At 35.8% G+C, this 22,468-nt stretch overlaps 1 protein-coding gene across 1 annotated transcript in view; it reads right to left on the reverse strand.

Annotated features, from left to right (window-relative positions):
- Positions 1–626: 626 nt before the first annotated feature.
- Positions 627–22,468, reverse strand: part of LOC149838226 (protein FAR1-RELATED SEQUENCE 5-like) — a 38,355-nt gene continuing 16,513 nt past the window's right edge. The window contains exons 2-5 of the mRNA XM_090006460.1: positions 2,605–5,171; positions 2,445–2,520; positions 2,279–2,349; positions 627–796 (exon numbers count right to left, since the gene is read on the reverse strand). Of these exons, the coding sequence (XP_089862586.1) occupies positions 2,325–2,349; positions 2,445–2,520; positions 2,605–5,068 (2,565 nt within the window). The 5' untranslated portion in view covers positions 5,069–5,171 and the 3' untranslated portion in view covers positions 627–796; positions 2,279–2,324. The remainder of the gene's footprint in view (positions 797–2,278; positions 2,350–2,444; positions 2,521–2,604; positions 5,172–22,468) is intronic.

Consider the following 22,468-nt stretch of genomic DNA (forward strand, 5'->3'; position numbering starts at 1 on the left):
AATATTATCTAGTTTGTATCGAACTAGATAATATTTAGTTTGGTTAAGTTCCACTTGGAACTTAACCAAATACTAGCTGTTGGAACTAGTCCAACAGCTAGATTTCTAGCTGTTGGACTAGTCCAACACCTGATGAGCACCTCAAGGGTTTTATCAACTGGAGGCCTGTTAATGTGCGGCCAGTGATAAGGAAGTTTTTTCCTTGGCCTAGCCAAAAAAAATTAAAAAATTAAGTTGAATACGCATTACCCAACATGATTCACCTCAGTTTTTATTATTTCCCTCCTTTTTCACAGTTAAGCTGGGCAATAACCCTAGGTTCAATTCAAACTTGAGATCATTTGGTTAAGATAGTGCAATTATAACCAGTGCAGGCTGCAGCTATCTTATTCGAACCTATATTTACGTGAATAATATGGCTGTCAGTGTCAGTACTACATGACACTGCATTTCAACTGACCAATTTTTTATACAAGAGTGAGATTTCAGATTGTTATAGTAAAACTATGGCTTTGTCCTACTGATTTCAGGCTACCAATCATAATAAGGACCTCATCTAACTAGAGTTTGTTCACATAAGATTGTCACGTGGATTTCTTCTTCATTCACCCAAAAAAAGAAAAAGATTGCGACACACACACAGGCTAGAGTTTTTTTCTTAATTCAGGCTACAGTATTCACCAACAAAGACTTTTATGTACAACAAAACAACACATCTGGGGGAAATTCATGAAGCAAGGAGTTGATACAAGATATCAATTTTTTTTATGCCTGCAAATGCAAATAACTTTTCATCCTGCAAAAGTTATACTATAATCAGATGAATTCTGCCCCTTTCAACACACACATGCACACGCATGCACACAAGAGTATGCAGAAAACATTGGCTACATTTGTGGGTTCCAAACCCATGAGTAAGAAACAGAATTTTGATTATTTTTTTTTGAAAGAAAATTATATTCAATCAAAAGAGGATAATAAAATAGCATACAGAATTTTTCCAGCATGTATATATGTTTTTCCAAGGGTTAAAAAATCAATAGCCTATACTGTACAGAATTTTCACTCAAAAACTCTTGTTTTAACATTGAACACGATCCAAGAGTTGATCCCCATTAAATGGATCATGCTGAACACATCTAAGGGTCAGACTTGGTCAACATGATCTGCCCTTATGAGTTTGAACTCATGGGTTTAGAGTGGAACCCACAAGTGTAGCTAGTATTTTACAACATAAAATACACTTCTTTTTTTAATAAAATACACGGTGTTGGAACTTTTTATGCCTGCAAATGCAAACTTTTCCATCTTAAAAAGTTAAACTATAATAAGCCGAACTCTCTCTCTTTCTCTCTCCACACACACATAGTAGACCATAATTTTCATAAATTTTGAGTTCTGTCAATTAGGCCGTAAAGATGTGACCTCCATAACTTGTTTACAAGAAGTTTTGGACCACATGATTGTAATGCGCACACAGGATTTTCAAGAGCTTGAAAAATTAAATGTATCAAATTTTCATGTCTCATAATCGTATTTTTATGTTTAAAAAACATGACCCAAAATGTGATCCGTGATTGTGATGCACATGCAGGGTTTTCAAGAGCTTGAAAAATCAAACAATCTGCAATGTATGAAATTTTCATGTCTCAAATAATCGTAATTTTATGTTTAAAAAAATTACCCAAAATGTGATCCTTAGCAAACAGGCTATGCTGAATAATCTGTGGCATCAAATTGAGTAGATGTAATTTACATCCATGATTTCCCAATAAATGAGAGTGTGTGCTCCCAGTGAACCCCTATCATTAGATGTGTGCCTGTGTGTTTTTGTGTGAATGGCAGTACACTCTTTTGTTTGCATGGATCTAGCCACCAAACCTTAAATGTAACAATACAGATGTGTTTAATATAGTTTATTTACTATGTTAGTAGGTTTAATCATATCCAATATAACAAAAGATTAAATTTTCAAGATAGCAAAAAATGGATGACTCACGATTATTGAAAAGAAAGATAGCTTAAAAATGACCCAAACATCATGCTGGCGTCAGCTTTAATGAATGAAATAGTAAATAGAACATGCTTCACATGATCCAAAGGTTAATTTGAGCTTTTGGAAAACTGGATCCACATAAATCAAGTGTACCAGCATAAGTTATAGTGGCCTAATATATATATATATATATATATATATATATATATAGAGAGAGAGAGAGAGATGCAAATATAACATGGGAGAATACCACAAGATTGCTAAAAAGGAGCATGGTCTTACCTCCATGACATGGGTTGTCAAGCAACTGCCTTTTTAGCATGGTTTTCTAACGTGAACTTGATGGAAAGATCCTGTTCAGCCAATCCAATGAAAGTTAAGAGCATACGACTAAGCAAAAAAGGGTTTCATGAACCATAAGGAAACAACAGAAACATAAATTGCTTACGGAATTCCAATAGATAATCCAAGTTCTTCACCACTCAACCAATGAAACCCTTGGTCATTGTGTGCTTCTTCGTCAACTGAAAGACAGTAGGCATCAAGTCAAACTTGATGACACTTGAAGTTACTACTCTAAGTAGCTTTTGAAAGGAAGATCTGTGTACCTGATGGCATCAAGCACCCAATGGCAGAAGTAGCCCTCAATGCTGGGCAGTTGCGCTTGTCATGATTGTTTGCTTTGCAGATGTTACAATGTCTTAGTTTTTTTTGGGGTTTCACTTGTCGAGCATCATGTGAAGTAAACTGGTTCATCAAATTATCAACTTCATTTTCACTGTTATTCTCTTGACGAATACTTCGTGTGCCTCGATCAATGGCTGCATTTTCTTTTAATCTGGTGATCTCCCCAGAGGCCTTCTCTAGAGCACGCAATACCATGTGATATGTATCTGCGGAACTTGCTCCATCTTCTGCAAACTTAATGACCTTGTTAAAAAGATCATTATACCTCAAGCTTATAGATTCTTGAAGACCAACTTGTGTATCAGTGTGACATTCATCAGATACAACCCCACTCCTGGCACCTCTTGTGAACCTCTTTAAGATGTACTGTGGTGGGAGGATTATGATACTTCTTTGCACGAAGACAATCAGAATATGTCTACAAAGAACGCCTGAAAACTCAAACATCTGGCAGCTACAACTAGCCCTCATTGTGGAAATATCCAACTTTACAGTGCATTCCCTCTTCTCTTCTCCAAATTTCATCACTCTATAAATTACACCCATCCCATCATTCTCTATTTCATCGGTCATATAACCAAAACTGTCGAGTAATTCATCTTGAAACCTTGCAAATACTGTTCTTGTATAAAGATCTGCGGCTTGTTTCTCCAAAGGCCATGATGTTTTGGGAATTGGTTGTGATTGGTTTGTTTCAAAGTCTGCATGAATTTCCTTTTTGTATTGGCCCTCCACTGCTCTTCCTTGTTGCTTCAGAAAATCCAGAAAAGTAGTATTTGAGTTTATATACTCATGAAAGATTGATTGCACGCTCTCACTCCAATGGTTTCCAGCCATTTCTGCAAAAAACGTATTTCGAAAATATGCAGGTACCCATTGATGGCGTATACTGTAAATTGATTGAACCCATTGGTTCTCCCTTAAGTTGTATCGATCAACAAGGAACTCCCAACAATCTTCAAACTCAACAATTGTCTCAGTCATGTGAATGCATTTATAAAATTCATCTTCAAAATTTAGATGCATCTCATATACATGGGATAGCTTATCTGGCATTTCTCTTAAAACATGATGTAAGGAAAGACGATGACGAGTTCCTGGAAATATCTTCGCAACTGCAGCACTTATGCTTTGATCAGAGTCGGTAATTAATGAAACTGGTTGCCGTCCAAACATTGCTTCAAGCCATGTAGAAAACAGCCAAACAAATGAAGATTCTGATTCATCTAGAAGAAGTGCACAACCAAAAAATATGACATGTCTGTGGTGGTTAAGTCCCGTGAATACAGCAAATGGCAGTTCATATTTACTTGTCTTGAATGTCATGTCAAGTGTAACAACATCACCAAAATGTGCATATGCCATTCTAGATCTGGCATCAGCCCAAAAAAAATTAGTCATGTGCCCCTCTCCATTGACTTGTATAGCATAAAAAAATAAAGGATTCTCAGTTTGCACATGCTTAAAATAGTCAAGGATGGACTGAACATCTTTCCCCAGGATCCTCTTTCGAAAATCATGAACAAGATTTTTTTTATCTTGTTCAGCAGCATCAATATTTCCAGGACCACCTGCTTTGTCTCTAAGATAGGATGCCAAAAGATTAGTGTGCAACCCTGAGGCCATGCAAGTATCAATAAAACTTTGCATAGTTCGTGTAACAGTCCTATGTGATCGAAGATATTGAGCTTCACTGGGGTCTGCAAGGGCATGATTATGATCTTTCACAAATTTCTTAACTACCCATTTCCCATTTTTCTCTCTTTTTACATGTAATGATGCCTTACACCCTTCCCTTGTAGCAGGCCGAAACCTTTTACCTTGTGTTTCGTTATTTCCCTTTCTCTTTTGGCGAAATCCCTCCTTCGAACAAACTAAGTGCCGACCAATACACTTACCACCACGAGCGCGTTGGGTGCTACTTGATCTGATACTAAAACCTACTCGTCTAGCATATGCATTGTAGAATGATTTAGCAGCTTCCTCATTTTTAAATTCCATACCCACATAGGGTTCCATAATTGTGTCCCCTCCAGAAGCAACAGAATCTTTTTTATTGGAATTTTCTACTGTTAGATTGTTCCCATCCACATTACCCTTTTCACTAGAACTTGCTTCCATTTTATCATCTTCACCTACATAGAGATCCTTTCCACTAGCACTCTCCTCAGCTTTATCTTCCCCATGACCCCTTCCATCCATATCCACACAAGGATGCATTTGAGTAGAACCATCAACCACATCAGCATTGCCATTCACATGAAGATCATTTTCACTAGATTCTTGTACCACCTTGTCATCCCCTCCTACATTTCCACTAGAATCTACCATTCTTCTATCTGCATCCTCACAAGGATAGTTACTCATTTTATCATTATTGTTCATGCTAGAGACAGTTCCACTGGAATTCCTCTCCACTTCATTCTGCCCCTCAAGATCCCTTTTTCTGCCATTATCCACGGATCCAAAACCTGAAATGACTAAGCATCTGGATAAACAGTAGCACATAGATGAACAAGAGAAAAAGCAAGTCTCAGTGAATTAAATATAAAAAAACTTTTTAGCATTAGGAAAACAAGACAAAATTAAAGAATGGAAAGTACTGTTCACTTGAATTCAAACAGTAAAAGTGAAGAAATATTAAATCAAGAAGTTGAAAACCAATAACCAATCACATAACATGTGAAGAACAAAATTGGCAAAAAATTAGAAACAGATGAAAAAGTAAATGACATCAAAGAAAGTGAATGTCTGTGCAATAACAACTCAGTTACTAGCATACCAAATGTTAAAATCAGTATCAATAAAAATGCAATCTTGGTTGACAAACAATCAACATTGGAATGTTTTGCTTTAGATCACTCCTAATCAATTTTGAAGTAAACAAAACATGCAGGTGTGATGGCTCCTTGGCAGCTTCTTATCACCACAATTGCAGAAAAAAAAATCAAAATGATCAACTAAATAAAAAGAGTTTTGCTCCATTAGGGAAAAAATACATCCAAGTACAGGATTCATTAATCATAACAGACCTGCATTAATGCCTGGATTCATCAAAACGGCTACAAGTTAAGAGAACAACTACAATGAAATTGGTATAGCTTTATCGGCAACCAGTATTCTTTAAATAGTAAATCAGAAAAGATTACACGTTAATTTTATCATAAGATTTCCTATATGTTATTATGATACTCTTAGTGTTACCATACGATGCTCATGTCTTGCAATGTTAATAGGACGTGCCCAAATTATCATGCTCAATATCAAATGTATCTACTCTGTTACAAAGGGTCTTAAACTCCTAGGTTAAGAAAGTCTGTTTTCCTTTGTCTCTTGACCGTGTATTGGCAAGATTTAGCTCTGACCCTGTGTCCTCTTCTTCATGGCTACCAGGAACCTCTATCTGCATTTAAATAACAAATTGTATAATGTTGTGACTGCTGATTATGCTTCTGGCGTGGTTCTTCACCTTTAGTTACTATCATTCGTATTCCAAACATGCAATAGAAGCATCATCCTTTTGCTACTAACTATAATTACCACATCTACTACTACAAACAACTAACCCATCTCAACCAATCTCAACCCCTCAAGCAGTGCAATACTGTCTGCCTTACACTCGATACAATCTTCCACAAGCAACACTTCATCTCAAAATGATGCACTACCTCCTGTTCTCAATTTAACATTGCGGTGAAATCAAAGGGGTTTTGCAAATTTTGAGAATTAAATGAAGATAAAAGTAATGAGTGGTGAATTAAATGAAGGCTAAAAAAAATTTCTAAATGGGGCTCAGCTTATCTGGTAGGAGCAGCTAGTGCACGCCACTTTGTGTTGGGAAGTTGTAGGTTCAAAACCCAATGATATAGTGTATAACTGATAGGGTTTTGCCTAACCCCAACTTGCCTTTAAAAAAAAAAGAAAAAAGTTTCCCAAAGACTAGGCCCTTTCATTTGAGAAAGATGTATGGGTACATGGTCATTTTAATAAATAAACAGCAGAATTTATTAAGGTTAAGTAAACTTGGTGCTATTTGATTAACCCTCGTAGAAACTTTGTCAGGAAATTGGAAACTCCCAAACTTTTGGTGGGCATATGAATTAGACAGAAAAGTTTGGTGGCTTTTTGAAAATTTTCCTAAGATTTTTCTGCAAGCGAGTGAGTGAGGTGGGTTTTTTCAGTTATCTATGAAAAAAAAAGGAAATTTTATAATAAAAATATGAAAATCATAACTTTCCATGCCATTATAAAAGGAATAAAATTCTTCATATGCAAAATTTTCACACTTGTACAATTTTCATATGAAAATACCTTCCTACAGAAAAATGTAGATGAAAAATCTCTTGAAGATACAAAGACGGGTGGTTAATGTTTTCCAGCCGCACTTCAGACACTTCAGACGCTCTTCACATGACATGAATATTTATTTTTGCTCTTGAAAATTTGCCCCACTTCCAAATGTGACCAATGAAAAATTGTGACCTAACAATTCACAAAGAAAAAAACCAATTGTATCATTTTGAGGTTCAACCCACCCCCAGGTGATCTGCCAAATCACTTTCCTTAAAGTGATTTGGCATGGTCACTGTCCACAAATTGCATAAAGATCGTGGGGTTCTCTGAGATGAAGCAATGGACGGTGAAGATGTCAAATCACTTTCTTAAAGTGATTTGACTGATCACCTTATATGCGCCCCCCCCCCCCCCCTCTCTAGTAGCCGACCCTACACCATGGCCTTATCGATCGTCTGTCTTCATCCCCCAATATCTCTCCCAAACGGATTAGGAACTTGGTAGAGAACGGAATCCCCAGGAAATTAATCCTAAAGTAAAGGAAAGGGTTTGGGTACAAAATAAGAAGTGGGTTCTCACCAAAATTGATGGTGCTGACAGTTTTGGGTTCGACACAAGAAGTGGGTACTAATCAAAATTGATGGTAATCTCTCTCTCTCTCTCTCTCTCTCTCTCTCTCTCTCTCTCTCTCTCTCTCTCTCTCTCTCTCTATATATATATATATATATATATATATATATATGACTTTTGTTTGTTATTTATGCGTGAATGCTCGATATTGATTGGTTGGTGTTGTTTCTCAGCAGATGGGAATGCCGAAATTCTCTCGAATTGATCTCAGAAGTTGAAGAAACATTGTGATCTTCTCGTGTAATGACATCTTTCTTTCTTTTCACGTGGCACACCCAATCAGGTCTGTGTTCGGTGAAGGGATAGAATCGATAGATCCCCTCGCCTAAAAAGCTCAGCAGTCTCTGAAATATTCCGATGGTAATTTTTCACTTTCTTCTTCTCTTGATTGCTGATACCATTGTTTTAGTTTTCTCTCTTTTCCTGTTTATTTTCGAGTTTTTGCAGTTCCCATTTTGGTTTAGTTTTGGTTGGTGTGTGCTACTCTTTTTAGTGTTGGTCAAATTCCCTAAATTTGCAAAACCCTTTTGATTTCACCGCAATGTTAAATTGAGAATTGGAGATAGCACATCATTTTGAGATGAAGTGTTGCTTGTGGAAGATTGTACCGAGTGTAGGGCAGCCAGTATTGCACTGTTTGAGAGGTTGAGATGGGTTAGTTGTTTGTAGTAGTAGATGTGGTAATTATAGTTAGTAGCAAAAGGATGATGCTTCTATGGCATGTTTGAAAAAAGAATGAGAGTATCTAAAGGTGAAGAACCACGCTAGAAGCATATTCAGCACTCACAGCATTATACAATTTACTATTTAAATGCAGATAGAGGTCCCCGGTGGCCATGAAGAGGACATAGGGGCAGAGCTAAATCTTGCCAATACACGGTCAAAAGACAAAGGAAAACAGACTTTCTTAACCTAGGAGTTTAAGACCCTTTGTAACAGAGTAGATACATTTGACATTGAGCATGAGAATTTGAGCACGTCCTATTAACATTGCAGGACACGGGCATTGTATGGGAACACTAATAGTATCATAATAAAGTATCATAATAACATATAGGAAATGCTTGGGAGAAAAGTGTTGGAAAATTGAGATATTTATTTCTTGTAATCGTTACCCTCTCTTTATAAATACCCCATCAAATTGAGAGTTTCAAGTATCCAAGAGCTTTTCTCTTCCTTCTCTTATTTCTTCTCTCTTTTTGGTTTTTTGAGGTTTTTCTTCTTTCTTCACTTGAGAGTAGTGAAGGGTGCCTTTCTAGGAACTCTTCTCTACTCCCTTAGTGCTTTGAAAGATCCAAAACAAGGAGGAGTTCAAGCCTAAGCCTCAAGTCAAGGTAAGTAAATTTAATATTTATGACTTGATAATATTTAATTTCTCTTCTATATCCTAATCTCTAGCCTCAACTATATAAACATGTGTTTTCATAACATATGTGGATATAGGAAATGAGTATGTTACAACTCTTTCTATCCTCATTCTTTCTCAAGTTACACGATATTCTTTATTATGTTCATATGAGAAGCAGAATGATTTTTCATGATCTAATGATAATTCATTACCATGGAAAAGTTTAGTTGGTATTAAGAAGAATTTTGTTTTAAGAGATATGCATTCATGCATTTTAGAATTTTTCAAATCATACTACTTCCAAATTGAAAGACTTTTTAGAAATCCATGTGACCATCACAAATTGAAATTTTACCTTTGAAAATTTGTGTGAAAGGATATGTCTTGATTATAATTGCATTCTTGAATCTTATTCATGTGGGTATGAGAAAGTGTATACTCAAAGTTTGAATGAATTGATTGAAATCAATTTTTGAAAAACCGTGCAACCATGATCATTAGACTTATGACCAAAGTGAATTAGATGAATTAAAGATGAAATTGAAAAAATTTGGATGGTTGTGGTTCATCTAACCAAAAGAAAATAGATTTCTTGAAATTCGGATTTCTCTCAGTAAAAATCCGATTTTTGAATAATGAGAGGTTGTTGAAAATTGAATTTTTGGATTTGGATTTACCCAATTGAATTTTGGATTTAGATTTACCCAATTAAATTTTTGGATTTGAATTTAACCAAATGGATTTGGATCTACTCAAATGGATTTGGATCTACTCAATTGAATTTTGGATTTAGATTTACCCAAATGGATTTGGATCTACTCAAATGGATTTGGATTTACCCGATTGATTGGATTTGGATTTACCCAAATGGATTTGGATCTACTCAAATGGATTTAGATTTACCGAATTGAATTTTGGATTTACATTTACCCAAATGGATTTGGATCAACTCAAATCGATTTGAGATTTGGATTTACCCAAATGGATTTTGGATTTGGATTGACTCAAATAGATTTTTTGGATTCGGATTTACTCAAATGAATTTTGGATTTGGATCTTCTCAAATGGATTTTGGATTTGGATAAACCCAAATGGAATTGGAATCATTCAATGGAGTTTTGTAAATTTATATTTGCTTAAATGGATTTTGGGAATTCATATTCACCCAAACCAACCTTGAAAAAATGTCAAAAATATTCTACCAAAGAGATCCATTTCAAAGAACTTGAGTCTTCTATGGGTATAGTCCTAACTCAAGTATTTGAAAGATGAGAGAAACAAGTACATGTCTAATACTCGACTAGGCCAAGTAAAGCATTAGCACAAATCAAAAAACAAAGTGCATAGAAGTACATAATATTGTTGTCTTAAAGAAAGGCTAGACGAGCCTCTACTTAGACTCCTTCTCCTTGAAAGGATACACACGCCTACACCATGAGACTTGGTCAAACCCTACAAAGTTGTGACATAAGTCAAACAACGATTTGTTGTTAAAACACTCAAGAGAGTGACACATATACTCAATAATGTGGTAAAGTGTGAAATGAAATGGAGATCTTCGAAACACCAGCTTAGATTAACAAGGGCAAGTGTCAAGAATGACACTAAAGCATAACCCTTAAAAAGGGTATAACTGGAAAGAAAATAAAAATAAAAATGTATTCTTTATTGATATGAAAAACCAATTGCTTAAGAAGCATTGGAATAAAATACAAGAGGGGTTGCACCCCTTTATATACACAGCAGAAAGAGGACTCAATAGAGCTGTTGGACACAGTCCTGGAATGTGTCAGTCCAACAGCTCTATTGCTAGTCAAGTCTGGACAGAACTTGACTAGCAACAGTCATTCTAGTTCAAACTGAACTAGATGACATAAAGACAAAAAATAAAAATAAAGGAAAAAAATTACATAAAAGAAAGAAATGAAAAATATATTTATATATATAATAATATAATATTATTATATATACATATATGTACAGTTTTACATTTTAACACTCCCCCTCAAACTTACGGTACAATGAGCGAAAGTTTGTCTAAGAGAAAGTGAAATCGGGGAGCAGCGAAACGCTTTGTAAAGAAGTCTGCTAACTGATATTCTGAAGTGACATATGGCAGATCAATTATCCCGTGTAGATATTCATCTCTGACGTAGTGACAATCCATTTCGATGTATTTGGTGCGTTCGTGGAATGTTCTGTTACTGGCAATGTAGATCGCACTTTTGTTGTCACAACACATTTGTGAAGCCTTTGTTGCTTCAGCTCCCATGTCAGCAAGCAGTCGTCGGAGTCAAACTACTTTCATGGTCGTGGTTGTCATGGCTCTGTATTCAGCTTCGGTGGATGAGAGAGATACCTTCTGTTGCTTTTTACACCTCCACGAGATCAATGATTCCCCTAAAAAGACACAAAAGCCAGTGGTTGTGTGTCTGTTATTGGGATCACCTCCCCAATCAGCATCAGTATATGCAATTAAATCAAGAGAAGAGGAGGAAGATAAGAAAAGTCCTCGTGAAAGAGAGGACTTGATGTATCTGATAATACGCATGACTGCTCCCATATGAACAGAAGTAGGAGCATGTTGAAATTGACTTGTTGTATGAACAGCATGTGCTATATCTGGTCGGGTAATGGATAGATAGGAAAGTGCCCCGACAAGCTGTCTGTAAGGAGTAGGGTCTGCAAGAAGTTCTCCATCATCAATCTTCATTTTAACATTAACAACTTCTTGAGTGTCAACTTTCGTATCATCAGTAATACCAGACCTGAAAACAATATCAAAAGCAAATTTAGTCTGAGATAATAAATATCCTCTAGGAGAATAAGCAACTTCAATGCCTAAAAAATATCTCAACAAGCCCAAATCAGTCATTTCAAAATGAGATTTAAGAAGTATTTTGATTGTTTCAACTCCTTATTTATCGCTTCCGGTGATGATCATATCATTCACATAGAGAAGAAGCACAATGATCCCTGCATCAGAATTCTTAATAAACAAAGCAGTGTCAGTTAAACAGAATTGAAAACCAATATCAATCATAACACGACTAAACCTATCATAACAAGCTTTTGGTGTTTGTTTAAGTCCATAAAGAGCTTTTTCTAAGCGAAGGACTTTACACTTAGGAATACTTAGACCAGGAGGGGGTTCCATATATACTTCTTCAACTAGCTTTCCATTTAAAAAAGCATTTTTGACATCCATTTGAAAAATAGACCATTTTTTGATAGAAGCTAAGGCAATTAAGGTTCGGACAGTAGTCATACGAGCCACCGGAGCAAAGGTTTCTTCATAATCAATCCCATATTCTTGGGCATAACCTTTGGCTACTAAACGAGCTTTATATCTTCCAAGAGTACCATCACTCTTGGTTTTAATTTTATAAACCCATCGACATCCTATAGTTTTCTTCCCTGGAGGAAGATCTTGAATATTCCATGTAGAAGCCTTTTCAAGTGCATCTAATTCAGCTTTCATGGCTTCTATCCATTTGATATCATTTTTTGCTTGAAAATGTGTGGATGGTTCTTCATATGAGTGAATTAATGCAATAATTGCCCTATATGTGGGTGAGAAAGACTCGTATGATACAAACTTTCCTGGAGGCCTCGAGATTTGGCATGATTGTCTAGTTGGAATGTTAGAATATTTCTCAAGTGCACATGGAGGATTAGACTCTTGTCGCCTGGAATATTGAATATTAGTATCTCTATGAACTTCTTCAATTTCAACATTAAGATCAATAATTCTTTGATCATCATCAAAGTTACAGTCAAGGTCATATTCATCAGATGTTGATGTTAGATCTAGCAAAAAGGAGTACTCAGTGACGTCTTTTAATTTTCTAAAATCAAAGAAGCTCTCCTTTTCAAGAAAGGAAACATTTCTATACACATATAGTTTATTATTTTTCAAGTCAAAACATTTATAACCTTTCTGGTTTTCAGCATATCCTAAAAAGGCACAGGGAATCGCACGAGGGGAAAGTTTATCATTTTTGTCTGTAAATATGAAACATTTGCACCCAAATATTCTTAGTCTAAAGTAGTCTGGAGAAATGTTCATAAGTTTTTCAATGGGAGTGATATTTTGTAACGAAGAAAATGGCATCCTATTAATGAGATAGGTGGCAGTTAAGGCAGCTTCTGCCCAAAAGTCTTTTGGGACTTGATTTGCTATTAATAAAGTCCTAGTGGTTTCTATAATATGGCGATGTTTTCGTTCTGCCAGTCCATTTTTTTGAGGTGTATAAGGACAAGATCTTTGATGTGTGATGTCATGCAATTTAAGATAATTTTGAAAATCTGTGGATAAAAACTCTCCCCCTGAATATGTGCGAAAAATAGTAATATCATTTTGAAACTTGTTTTTAACCATATTATGAAAAGTTTGAAAGTATGAAAATACTTCAGACTTATGTTTGAGAAAGTACATCCACGTATGTCGGGAGAAATCATCGACAAAAATAACATAGTAAACAAATCCTCCTTTAGAAATTACTAGTGCAGGACCCCAAACATCCGAGTGTATTAATTCAAGTGGTCTTGAAGAGAAAAAGGTTCTGTTCTGAAATGGTAATCTTTTCATTTTGCCGAGAATACAATCTTTACAATCAAATGATTCAGAGTTACAAAATTTCCCTTGATTTGGAAAATGTTGGATTTTGGCTATATGTGGGTGACCAAGTCTCTTATGCCACAGTTCCAACTCTATTTTTTGAATATTATAACAAAAAGCTTTCTTCGGCATTTCCAAAAAATCCATCTAATAGAGTCCTTCTTCTTTATGGCCTTCCCCAATCAGCTTGCCTGACTGGCGATCATGTACCCAACAACCATGAGAAGAAAAAAAAATATTACACTCATAATCAGAAATTTGAGATACAGATAAAAGATTTAAATTTAATTTGGGAACATGTCTAATTTCTGGAAAAAAAATTTGTTTTATAATTTTTTTCAAAATTTCCTATTCCTTCTATTTCAAGAGAAGTCCCATCGGCAGTAAAGACCTTTAACACACTTGTTTTATTTTTAACACATTTGGATAGACTTTGATTATTTGGGGTCATATGAAAAGATGCACCAGAGTCAAGAAGCCAAGAAATTTTACCTAGATCAAAAAAAGATGAGGCTGTTGCGCCGGTTGAAGCTTCAGATGAGGAAGAGGCACCTTTGATGAGAGGTTGAAGAATCTCCATTAGTTGGGCCAGGGAAACTGGTGCATCCTGATCTTTAGGCTCCGATCCAGCAATTGCAACTCTTTTTTCTCTCAGCTCCTTAAGTTTGGGACATTGTGGCCTGTAGTGTCCCGGTTCATGACAGTGATGACAAATAACTTTCTTCTTATCATAGTCACCATTTTGTCGGTTAAAGTGAGGAGGCCTATATGATCGAACATGATTCCCTGGTCTAGACACGGCTAAAACGAAATCATCTTCAATTTTTAAAGAGCCTTTCCGGAGATGATTTTCTTCCATTGTTAACTCTTCAATAGTTTCAACAATAGAAGGAATTTTTTCTCGATAAAGTAAGGCCGATTTAGTGGTTTCAAATTCCGGCCTTAATCCAGTGATAAACTGGTAAAAATGTTCAGCATCGAGTTGTTTCTGACGAAGCTCGATGTCTTCGGCACAATGCCACTTTGGTTCTAAAGGAGAAAGTTCTTCCCAAAGTTCGGACAACCCATTGTAATATTCACGAATAGTTTTGTCTCCTTGTGTCATCATTCAAACTTTTTCTTGGAGGTTGCACACGTGTGCAATATCTTCAAGGGAATAGATATTCTTAAGGTATTCCCATGCCTTATCGGCATGATCAAATTTGGCAAGACTTGAGCATTTTTTAATGTTAACGCTATTGATAAGCCATGACATTATCTTCGCATGAGATATTCTCCATTCTTTCCATTTCTTCTTGTATGAGGCAATAGCCTTGATTTTCTCTCATTCCGATAGAGGGACCTCTTTATCTCCCTCCTTTTTAGTAAGAGATAGCTTAGGTTCCAAATCGAAACCATCCACAATCCCCCATAAGCCTTTTCCCCATATATGGTGCTTCATGATTGAAGCCCATGTTACATAGTTCGTATCGCTTAGTTTCATAGGCATGATGGTGACTTTATCATTGTCATCCATCGATTACAAGGAGAGAAAGAATAGGGATAGAAGAGAAACAAGAAGGAAAATGAAAAAGAAAAAAAAAAACAATACAACAAGATGTGAAATCTTCTCCAATGAAGTGATAAAACACTTCTCTTCAAGTGGCGAACACTTTTGCAAACGGGCACGGAAACCGAGGCAGCTTTTCCTCAAGATTTAGTACTTCCGCAGCTCTGATACCATGAAATGAAATGGGGATCTTCGAAACACGAGCTTAGATTAACAAGGGCAAGTGTCAAGAATGACACTAAAGCATAACCCTTAAAAAGGGTATAACTGGAAAGAAAATAAAAATAAAAATGTATTCTTTATTGATATGAAAAACCAATTGCTTAAGAAGCATTGGAATAAAATACAAGAGGGGTTGCACCCCTTTATATACACAGCTGAAAGAGGACTCAATAGAGTTGTTGGACTGTGTCCAACAGCTCTATTTAGAGTTGTTGGACTGTGTCAGTCCAACAGCTCTATTGCTAGTCAAGTCTGGACAGGACTTGACTAGCAACAGTCATTCTAGTTCAAACTGAACTAGATGACATAAAGACAAAAAATAAAAATAAAGGAAAAAATTACATAAAAGAAAGAAATGAAAAATGTATTTATATATATATATAATAATATAATATTATTATATATACATATATGTATAGTTTTACATTTTAACAAAGTGCGTTGATAAAGGATTTATGAACGTATCCAACATGTGGATGTCTATAAATAGGTCGAGCGCCAAACATATGAACACCTTCTACTGTAAAGCTACGATGCCTACAACTGAATGGCTAGGCAAGGAATGCATACATAATTATGTTACTTAAGAGTCAACGCTTATCATGTTCATGTTTTATCTTAACTACTATGCTATGAATTGATACATGTTGATCATCTCCTGTGTGTGAAATGAACTAACTACAAAAATGCATGAGTGCTATGTTGAGAGCGGAATGGCCATGACCAACCATCGTGAGAGGAAGTCTCATTGCTTATACTAACTCACACACATTAAATCTTTTATTGATGTCGTCACTAATAAGGTGCTTTTCAAAGGGGCACGTGATTTGGGCAGGGCAAAGATCTTGTCATGACATACTACCCTGAGGGGAGTATGGGGCAGAGTTACCGAAAACGCATATGCATAAGGGCAAGCGCGCTTCCATGAGATGCACTTCGGAAGGGCGAAATGCGGCGCTTCCGAAATGCACGGGGAAGCGCACGTAAAAAAGAAGAAATGTGTCCCTTTAAAGGAAAACGCATCCCCCTTTAAAGGGAAGCGCGTCCCCCTTTAAAGGGGGACACATTTACGAAATATCAATTTTACCCTTTTTCAAAACGAAATTGACACGTGAAAAACAAGAAACTAAAAAAAATTCTGAATAAGGGCAAAACAGATATTTTAAAAAAATCGTGAAAACTTAAGAATGAAGGCTCAGGGTTTTGCTTTTCATCTCTCTCTCTCTCTCTCTCTCTCTCTCTCTCTCTCTCTCTCTCTCTCTCTCTCTCTCTCTCTCTCTCTCTCTCAGACACACACACATTTTCGGCCACCGACGATCGACGATCTGCGACCTCCAACGATCGGCGACCTCCGCCGATCTGCTACCTCCGACGATCGGCGACCTCCTCCTTTGTTGACATCCGAAGACCTCGATCGACATTGACAATGTCTCTGTTCAGGTATGTTCCTCTCTCTTCCACTGACGTCCAGCGACCTCTCTCTTTCGATTCGCTTGAGGTCTCATCCACTATTCATTCTTGTGTTCAGATTGTTGATCCATCAAAGTTATAGTCATATTCATACCTCTGTGAATGGTTTGTTTCGTGAGTAGCAAGTTGTAGGGATTCAGTGCAGTGGCGTAGCTAGGATTCATGTGTGTGTGTGTGAGGGGGGGGGGGGGCAAACAGGGGTGTAGCAAAAAAAATTGTGTGAGAGTCGGGGGTTCGGGGGCAACGTCCCCGAATTTTTTTTTTTAACATAAAATAAAAAATTGCTACAATTATTAATAAAATCTATTTCATATGGACAAATCAAACTATTTGTTGCAGTCAGGGCTGGGCTAGGACTGGGTTGGGCTAAAAAAATGGATAAAAATCTATTTCATATGGAATCAAGGTTGGGCTAGGACTGGGCTTTTAAAAATAAATAAATAAATAACTGTTTCGGGAGGCTACAGCCTGGTCCTGTCTCCCGAAATAGTTATTTATTTATTTTTTTTTAAAAGCCCAGTCCTAGCCCAGCCCTGATTCCATATGAAATAGATTTTTAACCATTTTTGTAGCCCAACCCTGACTGCAGCAAATAGTTTGATTTGTCCATATGAAATAGACTTTTATTAATAACTATAGCCATTTTTTATTTTATCTCAAAAACTAAAATTTGGCTGATTCACAAATTTTGCTATATGCATTGAGTCTTGGACTCTTGGCTGATTCATGTACTGATTCGTTAAATTTGATTTGATGGGCATATTCTGATAAGAATAAATAGAACTAGTCTGCAGATCTTTTTAGATTGGATTTATCAAGCTTCGACCTATTTGTGATTTCCTTAGTTAAATTAAATTTGTGGTGTTTCAAGTTTCAACTGTCATGTTTGTTTGAGATTTAGTTTGATTAAACTTGAATTTTAAGGCTTGATGCTTTCCTCTGTATTCGTTACGGGTGTTAATGCTATTAGAAAAAGGAAATCTGATTGGTTTCATAGTTCTGAAATTTAGATTGTGACTGTGAAGCTGTGTGTGATACATATAGTCTGGATTATTTTAAGAAATGAGCATGATTAGTTTATGTGCGCTGACACTGAAGTTGTTTAGTAAACCCCACGGTATTTTATGGGAGTTCGATTGCAAGGGGCGTTCATGGTTCACTTTGAGTCTCTTTTTTTTCCTTTTATTTTCGCATTCCACTCTCCATCTTTTGCTGTTAATAATAGTTTTTTTAAAGTGTTCTAAAATGATTCTTATACTTTTATGATGCAGGTATATTTGCTTGTTCTTTGCTTCATTAATGACCATCACAAGCTATGATCACGATAATTATGATGATGATGATGATGATGATTCTTTGTACAATTTGGAGCATGAATCGTCTAGTGGTGTTGAGAAGGACAATGCAAGAAAGGGCAAGACCAGATTGTCCATATGAGTTTGAGGATAGAAATGAAAATTGTTTTGATGAGGAAGATGAAGAAGAATATGACTACTATTCTGAAGATGATCAAGATGATGAACCACCTAGCATGTATAAAACAACAGTGTCATGGCGCCATATATTGAAACAAAAGAAGAGTGGGCAAGGAAAGCAAGGTGGAACCCAGGTTTTTATGTGCAGGCACTGCAAAGATATTTATCATGGGTCATATACTCGAGTTTTTGCACATCTCATGGGATCTTTAAAGGAACAAAGTGTTGGGATTGCCTTTTGCCCTGTAGTTGCAACAAAAAAAATTAAGAGGCAAGTTCGCAGAGTGGAGGTTTCATCAAGTGCATTTGAGTTGAGGAGATCAAGAATTGATAATCTGAAGAAGCCTATTAGTATGACTACATCATCTAGTGGAAGCCGAAAAACAGTTGATATTCGTGATACCAAGGTTGTTAAATGCGATGAGGCGAAGCGAGGCGTTGAGCATGTTATGAAGCGAGACGTAAGCCTCGAGGCGTTGAAGCGTAAGCTTCGTGATCAAAATAATAAAATATATAATATTAATAAAATAATGAAAATTTTAAATAAGAACTACTAATTTGCTTTTAGTTATTTTAGTACAAAATCATAACAAAAAAAAATAAAGATTCATCACCGATCTCTGCGTCCGCCATTAACTGATCGGGGCCGAACAGGGAGGCGATGTCAGAATCGACCTTGAATGAGATGATGCTTGCAGTGTTTTCCAAGAACTGCTCGCCGATGAAAAACCACGCACCGCGGTACTCAAAGAGGAAGAGGAGAGTATACCAAATTATGCATTGGAGGACGACGATCTATAGTCAGTATCATGAGGCTGCCGACAGACCCTCACTGGCTACATCTGATCTTGAGAGCAATTTTTTCATGTATATATAAAAAAAGGCCGCCGACAGATCCATGAGGTCGCCGACAGACCAGCCCAGCCCCTCAGAAGTTTTTTTGTTTAATTAAAACTTATACATATAAGCCTGGAAGTCCAACAAAAACTGGAAAAAAAAACACCATTTTATACCTCAGGCTACCATTAAAATGCATCCAGATAAAGTACCTTGACAAAAATAAATAAAGAGGTTGTTTAATGTAATAGCCCTGAAATCAAACGGCCTTTTGTAAATGGATGATAAGTTAGGCATAATGTTGTAAATTGCTCGATATCTTCATCATTTTTTACCTGAGCAAGACTGTTAAAAAAAGAAAATCTCAAAATCACCGTTGAGGAGGCAGCGCTTCAGGTACTGAGTGTGCGCCTCAGTACCTTGATCGTGTGCCTCGCCTGTGAGGCGTACGCTTCAAATACTGAGGTGTACGCCTCTCACAACACTGCGTGATACCTTTAAAAAGGTAGAAAGAGATGATGTAGATCACAAAATTATCAGATTTTTGGCATACCTTTCAATGTGCTTCGATCACCATATTGGGAAGAGATGATATCTGCAGTTAGTAAAGTGCCTGGATATAAACCCCCATCATATGAAAAAGCACTAACAACATTGCTTGACAGTGAAAAAGAGTGTGTTCACAGAGAGTTAAATGAATTTTGAAAAAAGTTTGAGTTTGGAGTTTCCATTGTCTCAAATGGTTGGACAAATATCAAGAACAAACACTTGATAAATATACTTGCCTCAGACTGTTTTGGCTCTATATTTTTATATGCAAGCGATTTTTCTAATGTGCAACAGTCAGCTACAAACATTGCCGACTTTTTGAAGACGGGATTTAGACTTGTGGGGCCTTCTAATGTAGTGCAAGTGATTTCAGACAATACAACAAATTGCAAGTTAGCAGGTGAAGAGTTAAAACAAACGTATAAATATATTTTTTGGTCACCTTGTGTTGTGCACACACTTAATTTGATCTTTAAGGATTTGGCACATGAGTTTTATTGGTTGGGGAAAACATATTTGCAGAGTAAATAAATTGTGAAGTATATTACAAATCATTCAAAGGCACTAGCAATCTTTAGAAGCAATGAAAAATTAGAGTTAATAAAGATTGCAAAAACAAGGTTTGCTTCACATTATACTACTTTGAAGCGCTTGCTTGATGTGAGGGAGAGCTTGAGGCTCACAGTAATTTCAGATAGATGGAGTGAGTGGAAGCAGTCATGCACGGATGAAACTATGAAAAAAAGGGTTGTTACAACAGAAACAATTGTTCTTGACGAAGAATATTGGGATTTTGTACGTTTAGCATTATTGATTACAAAACCCATATATAAGATGATTAAATTTTGTGATCAGGAAGGCCCTATAATTGGTGAAGTGTATGAAAGCATGGACAACATGTTGGGGAAATCAAAGACAATCTAAAAGGACAACCAGATTTGTATGAAAAGATTCATAAGATTGTCTCAAATAGATGGGATAGAATGAATATGCCTCTCCATAGTTTAGCCCACATGCTTACTCCAAAATATTACGAGTCGAAGTATCTCAAGATCCCAGCAGCAGGAGGGGTCAAACGAGTTTCTCCTGGTAAAAATTTTATTCTATCTATTTAATAAAGTTTAAAGTTTAACGATTTAATTATTTTATTATTTTATTTGCATTTTCTTATTATAGTTATTAAACTTTTTTTTTGCAGAAAAGGATAATGATATCTTACACGGTGCAATGCTCGCGCTTGAGGCGATATCTGTTGGAAATGAAGAGTTATCTACACTTTATAGGTCACAACTTATGCCTTTTGCATCAAGAAGTGGAAGATTTAGCCGAAATGCAGCAAGAATGGATGCACTGAATCCTACAATGTCGGTGCTTAATTGGTGGCGTTTTTATGGTGGTGATACACCTGAGTTGAGAGCATTAGCCATTAAGGTTTTATCTCAACCTATTATCACATCTTCTGCAGAAAGAGTGTGGAGCACCTATAGTTATATTCACAATGTTAAAAGAAATAGGCTCAATGAAGATCGTGTTGATACCTTAGTGTATATTCATTTCAATCTTCGATTGATTGACATGTATGATTAAATTATGTTGTACTTTTGTTTTGGCATTTTTTTCTTTTTTTCTATCAATGATTATTTATTATCATTCATGTTTTATATCCTTGTTATAAAAAGGTACAACAATCGCTACAAAGAAGGTCCTAGTCGAAAATAGGATATCAATCCAGAACTTCCTATTGTAGAAGAAAATACGTTGAGATTAGAGGACATGCGTTGGAGAGATTTGGATGATAGTGCACAACAATCAAGCATTATTTCCAAATTCAAACCCAAAGATGCACAAACAAGAGGTCCATTACCTCCAATAATCATACGTAAAAATGAAGTTGAAGAGGATACAAATCAATCCAACAGAGCTAATAGAACTGCAGATATACAAGAGCGACCATTAGTTCCTCAATGTCGGATTGATCGTTTCTTTAGCAGGAGACCTAGGCAAGGTATGTTGATATTGTGTTTTTATATTTTAAAATATGATTTTTGAACATTTTAATTTTTTAACGTATTCATTATAGGAAATAAAGGAAGGAGCAGAAGACATGGTCGTGGAGGACAAGACACACGTGATGATGCAGAAAGTTTGTGATCTATTGCTGACTTGAAGGGGAAGAGAAAGATGATAGATTAATGAACTCTTGAATTATTAATTATTTTTTTGATGATGTAGTTGGAGTAATCCAACTTAAAAACTTTTATGTTACTTTTTTGTCATGATCTTGTAATATTTTGTTGGTTTGATATGTACTTTTATTTTGAATCTTGCATGATGAAGTGAAGTGGTGGATTATGTTAATTTTAATTTTAGAGTTTAGAACTTTGTAGCTTATAATTTACTGTTTAAAAATTTATAGATTAAAAATTTAACCATATCTTTATATAATCTTTGAGTTTATTGATTTCTCATTTTCTATGTTGCAGAGATGACAAGATTTACAACAATCACAACATCAAATAACAAGTCATTTGATTCTTTCATTGAAAAATATACACTTTTTTATTAAATTTAATTGTTTTATTAATGCATTATTTATTGCTTGCATGCATTTGTTAAATGGTTGCAACAAGAATGTGAATTATGATCTTCTTTTGACGTATGATTTTTTAAATGCTTGACAGTTGCAATATGATGCATTTGTTAGATAATTACAACTTATATTATTTATTGTCTTAGATACATGTTTTATTTTGTTAACGATGGCATCAATCTTATTTTTTGATAAAATAAA

This window comes from Nuphar pumila, chromosome 5 (genome assembly GCF_984573655.1).
Source record: "Nuphar pumila chromosome 5, dmNupPumi1.hap1.1, whole genome shotgun sequence".
Taxonomy (NCBI): domain Eukaryota; kingdom Viridiplantae; phylum Streptophyta; class Magnoliopsida; order Nymphaeales; family Nymphaeaceae; genus Nuphar; species Nuphar pumila.